This window comes from Spermophilus citellus (assembly GCF_964194105.1).
Source record: "Spermophilus citellus genome assembly, chromosome: 11".
NCBI classification, from domain to species: Eukaryota; Metazoa; Chordata; class Mammalia; order Rodentia; family Sciuridae; genus Spermophilus; species Spermophilus citellus.
The window spans coordinates 40,920,256-40,933,087 of NC_138192.1; the positions used below are offsets into that span (position 1 = coordinate 40,920,256).

The window sequence follows — 12,832 nt, forward strand, 5'->3', positions numbered from 1 at the left end:
TTTAATCAAGCAACTCAGAATAGTGAACAATTTAAAACTTATGAATTGTTTATTTTTGCAATTTTCCATTTAGTATTTTTGGAGCAAAGTTGATTATGAGTAACTGAAACTGTGGAAAGCAAAACCCAGGCCAAAGGGGAACTACTATACCTAAAAACATGTCAATGACTTTGGAATTGGACAGTGGGTGGAAGTTGCAAGAATTTCAAGAGACATCATAAAGGAAAACAAACAAACAAACAAGCAAACAAACAAACAAACCAGGAGGCTGAGAATGGGGACACACACCTGTAATCCCAGCACTCCAGAAGCTGAGACAGGAGGATTGCAAATTCAAGGCCAGCCTGGGCAATTTAGCAAGACCCTATCTCAAAATCAGAAATAAAAAAGACTGTGGATGTAGTTCATTGGTACAACAGTTTCCTAGCTTGCACAAGGCCCTAGTTTGGAATTATTTCAAGAATTGTGCTCACTGTGTAATCCCAGTGGCTCAAGAGGCTCAGACAGGAGAAGTTTGAGGCCCTATGTAACTTAGTAAAACCCTGCCTCAAAAAAAAAAAAAAAAAAAAAAAAGGGAGGGGGTCGCTGAGGATGTAGCTGGATGGTAAACTGCTCCTGGGTTCAATCTCCAGTATTCTCTACCCCCAAAATTGTACTCAAGAGCTGTATCTAACAGATTACTGCTGGGGAAACTCATCTACACTGCTTTAGAGGATTTTGATGATGAGACCATGGACTTTGAACTGATGAGATGATGATTTTTAGGTTTGGATTAGGTCTTTTGGTGAGTGGACGTTACAATAGGATAAGACAGACTCTTGAAAACTTTGGGTTGTAGTAAAATGTATTTTGCATTTGAAAGGAACATGTGTCACTTGAGTTGAGAGGGAGAGGCCCTATGATACCCCGTCTCTTCCATCAATCTGAGGGTTCTCAGTGATGACCATCTCCTGCAAACCTGGGGCTCTGGCACATTTGGCTTGCCACTCCATATGGGGCAACCATGGGTAAGGTCTGTCCCTAGAAAGCCTGGACTGACCAAGACAGTTTGCCAGCAAGTGCGGTTTGCCAGGGGCACGTGATCGGTCACGCGCGCAGTCTGCTCAGTGCCGTACACAGAAGTGGACCAGCCGGATGGCCGGGGCCGGGGCCAAAAAATCAGGCCTAGGCTGGTGGAGGGCCTGGGGGCTGACTGCCCTCATGTACTGCCTGTGCTTCCCGGCACTGCAAGCTCAGGACACCGAGCCCAACCTGTCGCAGAGTAAATGGACAAAGGCCAGGGGCGGACTCAGAGGGGCGCAGCCGGTCACTTAGCAGCCAGTTTCATGTTCCGCCCGGCCCTGCCATTTTCCAGGATGACCAGAGCCAGGCTAAGTCTAGTTCTAGGGGCTAGCGTTGGCAATTAGGAGGCCTTTGGATTGAGGAAAGGGGGCAGTGAGAGGGGGACTGAGAAGGCCTGGGGAGGGGGGATACAGAAAGTGTGCCCCCTTTCCCCTGTTGGATTTTCCCCAGTGGATGACATCCCAATTTAAGGGCCAAGGTCCTGCATGAATTTGTCTAGGTGGGGTACCCACACGGGCTCTTTATCAAGCCAAGGTGGGGACTCACAGCTACTGTCTTCAAATAGGGCTGTGTTCCTTAGGTAAAGGAAGGTCTGAGAAGTCCTTCCTCCCTGGACCTCTGCTCTGTGGGGATTTTTCCCATGAGAAGCAGCTTCATGCTGATATGTGCCCCCCTGACCCCCGCCCCCCACTCAATGTAAAAATTGCTCTGTCACAAGGGCCATGTCACTTCATCCTGGGCCTTGGGTATTCCTACTTAGCAAATGAGAAGAGGGGCTGTCCCTGAGGTCCTCTTACTATTATATTTGGGGGCACGGAGGGCTGGTGTGTGAATGTAGGTGCCTCATAGCTGGAATTGTCTCCACAGTATGTGGCAGGAACAAATTATCCCCGAAGATCTTTGGTGGAAAGAGGGCAGGACCTGAACGGTGGCCATGGCAGGCTGCTCTACTTCTCAGAGGCAAATTTATCTGTGGAGCTGCCCTCATTGACAGCAACTGGGTGGCCTCTGCAGCCCACTGCTTCCAAAGGTGCAATTTCCCTCTGTGGGGCCCCAGCCACTAGAAAGGGACTGCAGGAGGGAGGCACAAGGTGGGCAGGATAGAAGAATGAAGATGTCCAGATTTCCCTATCTAGGTTTTATTCTAGGACAGTTTGATGCCATCAGGTGTCCCTGTGCTATTGCCCTACCTTTGGCCCAATGTGCCCTCTACTGGGAATGCCATCCCTGCTTGTCTGTGTGCTTCTTCTAGGCAGAAGTCTTGGACTTCATCTCACACCCTAAGGATGCCCTGCACTCCCCCCACCCCTTTCCATTTTAGTAAACCCACCAAGATGATGCTACTTGGAAAATAATTTACTCTGGTTGTGATTATCAACAAATACTGGGAAACAGACTTTAGTTCCAAAATGACCACCTCTACTTTTTATTTTTCCATAAACACTAGGGATAAAAATCTCATCCCTCTCAGGGTGGACTTTGTAGTCTGTGTCCTGACTACCCCTAGACAGTGTGAGCAGATGTCATCAGACCTTAGTTAACTCTTGTGCAAATGGTAGTGACTGTGTCCTTGTCCCTGGCCATATGTGTAGAACAGGCTCCAGGTGTTAGTCAGAATGCTATTCCCAGGTCCCTGTTTCCCAGGGCAGGTGGATTGGGTTTAGCTTACATAGACAGATGTCTTGCCTCCTCTAGCCAGGGCTCTCCACAAGCTATCCAGGGCTCTCCACAAGCTATCCAGGGCACACTTACTGTGGAGTCTTGGGCCCAGGTCCTAGCAACCTGCACATTGCACTACATTCCTCGCTGGAGTTGTCCTGGGACCCTGTTTAACCTACACTAGGGGTTCCTGCCGTTCCTGTAGTTTTATGTACCTAGGAAGAGGTGAGGGCACCACCATCCCCTAGACCAGCATAAGGGATGAGTAAATAGTTTCTGCCCTGAGAGAGTGAGGCAGATCATCAGGAGGCTGACCCACTCTGTGACCAGAGAGAAAAAAGGAGGACACCACAGTTCATCCCAGAAGACAGAGCTGTAGGAGTAGCTGACTGTGAGATCCCAACTGGGTTCCATTATTATATTCAGCACCTAGGAGTACCAAGCCCACATGGGAGATGTGGAGATGCAAGACCCACCTTGAAAGCAAGACACAAGCCCAACTTCCACAGTAGACCCTAAGGACATGTCAGGGGAGACACCATGGTTCCATCCAGAGTGAAAGCATGGAACTGGAGGGTCTTTTGGAGAGAAGGATCCAGGCATGAGGAGTCTGGATAGGGGCACCACACAAGTGTGTCATGTGGGCTGGAAAGTCACTAGGGTTTCAAAAAGAAGTTTCCATGTATTCCTCCTTTTCCTCCACTACAACTTGTCGAGTGCCTGTGCCCAGGTTAGGAGCCAGCCAGCTTGTAGAGAGGATGGTGTGAGGATTGGAGGGAGGGGTCATGCTGGCCTGGGAAGTGGGGACTTTGAGAAGTCTGTTGGGACATAAGAGGGTTTGATCAGGGATGAAAATGCGACACATCTCTTCCCCTCCAAATGTTTCTTTCCAGCAATAAGATTCTCTGCTCCTTGAATTCTGTAGCATGCTAGAAAAGCTGTTAAAAGCCTTCAAAGGTCTGATGTCCTAAGGCTGTATACAGAATCAAACTCACCTCAAGAGAAGGGCTATCACAGTATTAGGAAGGGAGGAGAAAAAAAAAAAAACCTCTGAAATGATGGGATGAGGCTGGTTGTCTGCCAGGTGGGTGGGTGGTTAGGGCCAGGGTGCCTGTGCAGCACTCAGAGGATCTGCCCCCAACAGGTCCAAGAACCCAGCTGACTACCGGATCCTGCTAGGGTACAACCAACTGAGCAATCCCAGTAACGTAAGCATGCAGATGACAGTGTACAAGGTCATTGTCCACCCAGACTTCGACAAGCACCATTTTTTAGGGAGTGACATCACCTTGATGCAGCTGCACCGGCCTGTGAAGTTCAGCTCCCACATTCTACCTGCCTGTCTCCCAGACAGCTCCACAAAGCCAAACTCTACAACTACCTGCTGGATAAGTGGCTGGGGGATGACAACTGAAGAAAGTGAGCACCCTGCGTCCACTGACAGGCTGGAGAGAGAGTTGGTTTCGCTTTGGTTAGCACTTCATGTTTGAATTCTTTCCCACAGAATTCCTGCCACCTCCCATGCAACTACAGGAGGCAGAGCTCATGCTTGTACCCAGTGATGTCTGTGACTCCTTTTACAGACCTCCCAACCCTGCTGACGCTGGCCCCAAACCTCCTGGCATACACGAGGACGCACTATGTGCTGGGGACTATATAAATGAAAGGTCCATCTGCCGAGTAAGTAAGACCAGCTTAGACTCTCCAGCTGAACTTGGCCACCTCTTGGCTGCTGTGCTGTGTCCCTCCATCTATGTCTTCTTTGTACCTAGAGCCCCTAGGCACCACTCTATCCCACCCATTTTCTTTTCCTTTTTTTTTAAGTATTTATTTATTTGTTTTAGTTTTCGGCGGACACACATCTTTGTTGGTATGTGGTGCTGAGGATTGAACCCGGGCCGCACGCATGCCAGGCGAGCGCGCTACCGCTTGAGCCACATCCCAGCCCTATCCCATCCATTTTCTTTGTGTCTGTAAAAAAAGGTCAAAATATAGCATGGACAGAAGAGGAGATATAACTTGTATTGTTTGATGACTTTTTAGAGATGGATATATTCACATACAGGCACCCAAAGGGTCCTACTCTTGGTGTCTGTCACTAACTCCCCCAGAATGACCCCTTTCTAGCTTCAAGCACCATGGGTTTGTGTTTGGACTTTAGCTGAATACCACATGTAGAACCTCGGCTTTTGCCTGATTTCATTTACTCAATACTATGTGTGTGACATTTATCCAACCGACTGTGGAAGTGCACAATTTTACTTTTCCATTTTTATGTTCAGAGAATGGACAGTTTTCATTCGGGGTCTTTGTGAATGTCATTGCTGTGAACATCCTAGTGTCTTGTGTGTGTGTGCTTTAAGTTCACATTTTGATTGGGGGTCGTGCTGGCAGTGGAACCGTTACGTCATGAGGTATGTATGCATTCGTTCTTCTCTTGTGGATATTCCAGCTTTCCAGGCTGGTTGTATCCCTTTACATTCCCACCAGCAGTAAATGAGGGTTCAGTTTGCTTCCTGTTGCTGCCATTGCTTTGGATCATACACTGTTTTTATTTTAACCATTGAGTGTGATCTTTTTTATTTTTTATTTTTTTAGTTGTAGATGGACATAATGCCTTTATTTTATTCATTTATTTTTATGTGGTGCTGAGGATTGAACCTAGTGCCTCACCCATGCTTGGCAATTGCTGTAACCACTACAGCCCCTGTATGTGATTTTTAATCTGCATGTATCTGGTAACTAATGAAGATAAATATTTTTTAATATGTTTATTGCAAACTTTAAAAAATCTGTTATTGCCTTTTTTGTGAAGTGTGTCCCTTCCAACTATGGGGGGAGTCATCTGTTTTGTATTGAATCATAGAAGCTCTTTATATATTGTGGATATGAGTCCATCATTGGATGCATGAATTATGAATGTTTGCTCTGTGTAATCTTTCTATTTAATGGTGGGGAAACTAAAGCCCAGAGAGGAAGTGGACAACACTTTAAGGACCCATGGTCATAGCCAAGTTTGGAGAGTCTCTGACCTCCTTGAGAGCTATGGCCCCCCAGGTATTGTCCTGCAGCCTCCCCTTCCTCTCTCGCACTTTCCCTCTTACTCTTGCTCTTTCCTGGCTGGCCCTGCAGCTCAGAAGTATTCCTCACATGCTCACTTCCTGACCCCACAACCTCCTCCTATTACTCAGTCCTCACTTCTCAGCAGGCCTCACCTCTGGCATTTTTGCATATGCTCTTTCTTGCTCTCTTGATTTGGATCCTCACTTCTCTCTGTCACACGCTGCAGGAGGCCCCTCCTTTCTCCCCTGCACTCTTCACCCCTCCTCTGGACACCAAGACCCAACCTCTTCTCAATGGTCAGCCTGCTGTTCTTGCCTTGCATTTGAACCTGGATAAAGAGGGGGTCAGACATGGAAAATCTTGTGTGCTGACCATTTCCCACCAGACACTGCCCCCCCTTCTTCCACAGCTGTATCCTGACCAGTTCCAGAGCCCTGCTGCTGGTCTGGCCCCAGCAGCCCCAGAACATCCTTTCAGAATCTGCACATGGTCTTCTCACCTCCCTGCTGAGAATTTCCATGTCCTTGCCTGTCTCCAACCACACTCAGGCCTCACTGCTCCTCCAGTCTCCTCAGAGAAGCTCTCTGATGGTCCAGTTAGTGCAGACCTTCTGGGACTCTTCCTGTTGCCTGTGTGGCCCCCTTTCCACATGCCATGTGTGCAGGTGTGTGGACATGTGGACTTGCCACATCAAGCACCTCTTGCATAGAGACTCCCCAGGGGGTATTATTCAACAGACGGCTAGAGGGCAATATGTTTCTTTGAGCTTCTGTTTTTTTGAGATAAAGCCATTTCACCTGTGACACCAGGGATCTTCCCTTCTGGGGGCCTGGCATATTTATGGTAGCCAGCATTCTTCTGGAGACCCTGGAGCTTCCTGTGGTTCCAGCTGAGCCTCGCAGCACTTCTTTTCCCCTCTCAGCACATCCAACAGCTTGGCATTTTCTCAAGAAGCTCAGTCAAGGAATTCAAACTAGAGACCTTATCAAGTCAAAGACAAAGGCCTAGATTCTTTGCTGGACAGAGGATTTTACCAAAGTCCCTGGGCCAGACCTCCAGGCCAGCCACCTAGCCACCCCATGGACCTCAAAGCCATCTCCCATGTGGTTGAAAAGGTGGAGGGCATACTTGTGGCTCCTAGCATCCCCCAGTGCCTTCTCATAGGTCTGTGAGTGCCAGCTGTGGAATGGGTCTCTAGGGTCCTGGCCTGGAAATATTGATCCAGGAGGTTTCTCCTGTACCTGGATTTTAAAAAATTTTCCCGTGGTTCTGATGAACACTATTCAGACAGTGGAGACCCCTTATGTCCACCTTGTCCTCTCTGTCCTGGGCAATGCTTGTCCCTCTGTGTTGGTCCCACTACCCATGTCCTTTGTCTCTCTCCTCAGGGAGATTCTGGGGGTCCCTTAGTCTGCCCGCTGGAAGGTGTTTGGTACCTGTTTGGACTGTCAAGTTGGAGCCACATATGTCAATCCCCTGTTGGTCCCAGTGTCTTCACCAATCTCAGCTACTTTGCCGGCTGGATTAAGAAGCACAAGAAGGAGAATCCTGCGCCCGATCCTGGAAAGGCTCCTCCTGTAGAAAATGCACCTGCTCTGTCCACTGATGTATCTAGTGAAACTGTCCTGAAGCCCAGGATGACTGTGCTGCTGTCTGTTCAGTTCCTCCTGCTGTGGCTGAGTTTGGTCAGTGCTCAGTGACAGGCTCGCAGCACGTCCACACCCAGCTTTCCTCCACAAGGCCCCTGGCTGAGCTCTGCACTGTCCTTCCATGCTTCCATCTCTGGGCTGTCCTGTCCATCTAAGGCCCAGGCCTGATGAAATAAAAACAACCCAAGGAACTTCTGGCTCCTGTTTTGAACCTGTCAGTGCCATACCTCATGCCCTGCTGGGCTTCAAGCTGCTTAGTGGTAGAAGGCCTCACTCCTCCCTGGGAAGGGACAGGTGAGGGGACACCCAGGGGACTGGGCTGGCCATATGTGAGTTTCGTCACTGTCTTCAGGCCCCAGTCTTGCCCTCAAGGGTATGTGGTTTTCTAGAAGGAGCCACAGTGCAGGGGTTGGAACCTCAGTATGTGGAGGAAGTTCTCATGATCCTGGAGCTGGATGATTTGCCCCCATTGAGTATGAGCAAGTGTCTTCCAGGCCCACAGGTCACAGAGGCTCTTCTGGAGAAGTTTCAAGTAAAGGGCAAAGGGCCCTGAGGTCTGTGTCTTGGGTCAGCAATCTTGGGTACCTGTACCCACCACCTCCCCCTCCCCATATCTCCATCAGCCTGGGCCCCAGTGCCTGTGGGCTTGCTTCAGCTTGTGTGTTTGAGGCTTAGAAGGCCCAGGACTTGCTGGCCTAGCACTCATCTGGCCCCTGGAGCACTGGCCACCCACAGTTCCCATTGCCACTTATCTTCCACCCAGGGTGGCTCATGCCGCCTGGCCTGGTGTTCACCCACACACAAACTTCAGCCTTGTCCTTCAGGCCTCCTCTAACAGTGCAGACAGGCTCCCACACCTAGTGTTCTCTGCAGACCTACTGGATCACAGCTTTAGCCCCACTCCCCGCTACCTGGGATGCACCTCAGCACTCACTTCTATTAGCCAGGTGCAATCTATTTTTACAGATCTGGAACTCAATGCCCAGGATAGTTCAGTTACTTGTCTGAGGTCACGTAGGTAGTAACCTGAGGAGGATTTCACACCAAGATCTGAAAAAAGACCACAAGAGTTTGTTCTTCCCACTAGGGCAGGTCATTCCCAAAGGCCACAGGCCCTGTCTGACTTTCCCTTGGAGGCCACGTTTTAGAGGCATCAGCTACCCTGCCCCCTGTGCAGTGTAGGAATCCCTCTGGTTGGTTGAAAGGGAGGTTCCCATATACTAAGATGGAGGTCAGCGTGGAGAACACATCTTCAGGACTGGTGAGCCAGGGTCTGGGGTTTCCCTTGCATAACTTTCACCAAACTCAACATTGGAGGCTTTCAGGCTTTCCTATATGCTGCTGGCCCTCTCTCTAAAATCAAGCCTGGATGAGCTGTGGAGGAGAGAAGAAAATGTGGACTTCAGAAACTCACCCAAATCAGAACTTAGAGATGGCTGTTGCTGGGGTGAGAGTAGGGCAGTGGAGGATGGGCCTCAAGAAGGCTGTTCTCCTATTCCACCCTTACTCCCCACTATGATTTCTTCTAAGGTGTGTGTGTGTGTGTGTGTGTGTGTGTGTGTGTGTGTGTGTTGTTAGGGATGGAACCCAAGGCCTCACATATGCTAAGCAATTGTCCTACCACTGACCTGCATGCTCAGTCTCTCTTCCAAGGTTTTAATTTAAAGCCTTGATTATTGAAGTTGCCCAGCAGATAACAGGGTACAGGAGAAGGGAAGGGAAGTGCCTTGGTGCCTGGGGCCCTCCCCTTCAGCTCCTCAGGACTTTAGCCTTTTAAAAGCCATGTTACCAGACTGAGAAAAAGAGTAGCTGCCAACCAGGTGAACATGTACACATGTACCACAATCACTACCCACCTCAGAAGTATGATTGCATGGGAAATATCACAGAAACTGTATTGTGCTGACAAAGACAACACATCTTTAATAAGCAGAATAAATATCCTTACGAATATAGAAAAACATTATTAGCAATAAGATCTAAGACAAAGAAAAAACCCAAGAAAAAACAAGTCAAAATATTACATATGAAAAATGTCATTGAAATTAACAGTGTAATAAATTGGGAGAATACTAGGATTAATACAGATGAAAAAGGAATGTCATCATGACTTTATATGGATATTATAAGGTATGGCTTTGGAGCCGATACACTTAAGTTGTTATGTTTTCAGAGTACTTATTTGCAAATGAACCAATATTCAACTAGATGCAGTGATACACGCTTGTAATCCCAGCAACTTGGGAGGCCAAAAGAGGAGGATCACAAGTTGAGGACAGACTTGGCAATTTATGGACACCCTATCTCAAAATAAAAAAACAAAACAAAACAAAAAACAAGAGCTGAAGATGTTGCTCAGTTGTAGAGTTTTCCTGGTTTCTATCTCCAGTATTGCGAAAAAGAATGAAAGAAAGAAAAAAAGAACTAATTATCTGGGTATGGTTGGGTATAAGGGCATGAGAAAGCCCCAAACAGGAGTTTGGTATAAGCAACAGCAACAGTGATTTTTGCCACCCCTAGGGACAAGGGAGGGGGAGCAGTAGAAAGAAGGTGGCTTAAGAGTTGCAAAGATGCCAGACATCATCTGTAATCTTAGTGACTTGGGAGATTGAGGCAGGAGCCTTACAAGTTCAAGATCAGAGTCAGCTACTTAGCAAGAACCTGTTAGCGGAAGAAGATGAGGAGGAGGAATAAGAAGAGGAGGAGAAGGAGAAGGAGATGTAGGGGGCTGGGAATGTAGAGATGTAGGGGGTTGGGAAGGTAGCTCAAGTGTAAAGAGCCCCTGGGTTCCATTTTTAGTACTATTAATAAATAAATATCAATGAAAAGAAATTGAATGACTCAAGTCAAACGATTCAAATATAAATAACACAAAAACAAAGATAGTTCATGAATAATGTAAGTAATTATAACCTAAATTTTAGTTATCAGAATAAAATACTTAGACATAAAAAAAGTAGAAATAAAGTAATCAGAGATGAAATAATTTAAAATGCACATATACTAAAAAATAACTTTAAAGCTAAACAAATCAGAAAGTATACACCACTGAAAGGGAATAACTAGATTTTGGTGAGACAGTGATAGTTATTCCCTCTAAGCTGTCATAATGTTCTCCTTCTGCTGATGGACAGACTCAATGCAGGATACAGTCACAGTAATGGTCAAGAGAGAGGTGACCCTACAAAAGTGGGGAGAAGGACAGAGCCAGGAAGTCTTCAGAAAGAAACTATTGTGTGTCACAGGAGAGAATTCCATGGAAAATTAGAAAAACTACATAAATCATATTTCTCTCTAGGAATTCAAGAAAATAAATCTCATGAAAAAAATTAGCCCAGTATGTGCATTGCATCTGTAATCCTACCGACTCAGGAAGCTGAGGTTACGAGGATCATAAGTTTGAGGCCAGCATGGGCAATAGTTGAGACCCTCTCTCAAAAGTAAAAAGTCAAAAGGGCTGGGGCTGAGATCAGTAGTAAAGTGTCCTTGGGTTCAATCCCTAGTAACCTAAAAGAGAAACAAATTTGGTGGTTTTAGATAATGAAATGATAAATGCCTTAGGAGATGGATATATTTTAATATATTTGAGACATAAGATATAACAATGGTCTGCATCATGCTTTGAATATTGTCCTTGATGCTCTGCCACTGAGACTTATTTTGAATGTGTTTTATCTTCTCCTTCTCTCAAATTAGCAAGTGAATTTTGACATACACCCCCCATCCAAATCAGGGCACAACTGGAATGTAGCTTTTGAATGATCTCTTTGAAAACGCTCTTTTTTATATACACAATGGAATATTACTCAGCAATACAAGAGAAAAAAAATCATGGCATTTGCAGGTAAATGGTTGGAGTTGGAGAAGATATTGCTAAGTGAAGTTAGCCAATCCCAAAAAACCAAATGCAGAATGTTTTCTCTGATATAAGAGCTGATTAATAGTGGGGTAGGGAGAAGGAGCATGGGAGGAATAGACAAACTCTAGATAGGGCAGAGGGGTAAGAGGGGAAGGGAGGGGGCATGGGGTTAGAAGTGATGGTGGAGGGCTGGGGATGTGGCTCAAGCGGTAGCGCGCTCGCCTGGCATGCGTGTGGCCCGGGTTCTATCCTCAGCACCACATACAAACAAAGATGTTGTGTCCGCCGAAAACTGAAAAATAAATATTAAAATTCTCTCTCTCTCTCTCTCTAAAAAAAAAAAAAAAGAAATGATGGTGGATTGAGATGGATATCATTATCCAATGTACATGTATGGTGAACACAAATGGTTTACAACCAGAGATATGAAAAATTGTGCTCTACATATTTATTATAAATTGTAATGCATTCTGCTGTCATATATAAAAAAACAATAAAAAAATCAAACAAACAAGCAACAACAATAATAACAACAAAAAAACACTCTTTTCCCCCTAATGGGAAGAATCATAGCCACTGGACAGGATTCCCCTGTGTTTCTCCTTTGGTAGCAAAGCAATAAAACTTTTGGTAGCAAAGCAATAAAACTTTTGGTAGCAAAGCAATAAAACTGTGTCCTTTTATTGGATTGGCATAGGAACAAGGACTGAGTTTTTTGTAAACGAATTGGCAACTTAGAAGGGACCTGAGAGGAGCCCTCACTCTGGCTTTCTTGTGCAGTACTGGCACTCCAAAAAATCCTACTTCCATGCTGATGATGCAAGATGAATTTGTTGAGATCCAACTGCTGAAAAGGTAGAAGCTGGGTGAATTTTCCTTGAGTTGAACTAGAGAATCTATTCCTGTGAGTAAAGGGAGGGACAGAGGAATTGTTCCAGCAGCTGCCAAAGCTCTTTTACTATGGGGAACTATCTGCTACTCTCCCTTGGTCCACTTTGAAAAAAGAAAACTGAATGAAGTAAGGTTTGTCACTTTAGCCATCTGGTAATCTCCCCACTCCCACATGCACACAGAGACCCTTGCTTCTACACCTCTGGTTCTCCTTTGCAAGAATGTCTTGTCTTTCTGTGTAAGGACATCTGTAGTTCTACTGATGTAGAAGTCATAGTTAAGTGGGAATAGGGAATATAGGGGATCTTACTCCCATCTGGTCCATTTTAAAAATTTCTGTCGGCCATGGTTTTGGGGATCCTCTATGGTTGTCTCTGTGTTTTTGTTTGTGTCTGTTGCTAGTCTTTATTTATTTATTTATTTTAAAACTACTTAAAAAAAAAAAAACTTTATTCCTTCATTAGCAACCTTGGAAAGAGAAATTCACATCAGAACTCAGAGCAAGGCAAATATCCCCAAATATTTGGCTATAGAAGTCATAGCAGAATTTAAACCAAGCCAGACCCACTCGAACTCTGGCCACAGCCTCATCTCTGCATCCTGGACCCCATCACATGGGCTGGAAACTGGCTTCACTTCATCCAAGGGC

The 12,832-nt window shown here is 46.1% G+C and overlaps 1 protein-coding gene across 1 annotated transcript; it reads left to right on the top strand.

Moving 5' to 3' along the window:
- Window positions 1-1,134: 1,134 nt before the first annotated feature.
- Window positions 1,135-7,986, top strand: LOC308630519 (serine protease 40-like; the record flags this gene model as incomplete). Its single annotated transcript, XM_081260621.1, has 7 exons — window positions 1,135-1,261; window positions 1,930-2,092; window positions 3,866-4,140; window positions 4,226-4,401; window positions 6,194-6,379; window positions 7,173-7,469; window positions 7,786-7,986. 7 exons carry the CDS (start codon window positions 1,135-1,137, stop codon window positions 7,984-7,986), a joined length of 1,425 nt encoding a protein of 474 aa, XP_081116747.1.
- Between the last annotated feature and the right edge of the window lie 4,846 nt (window positions 7,987-12,832).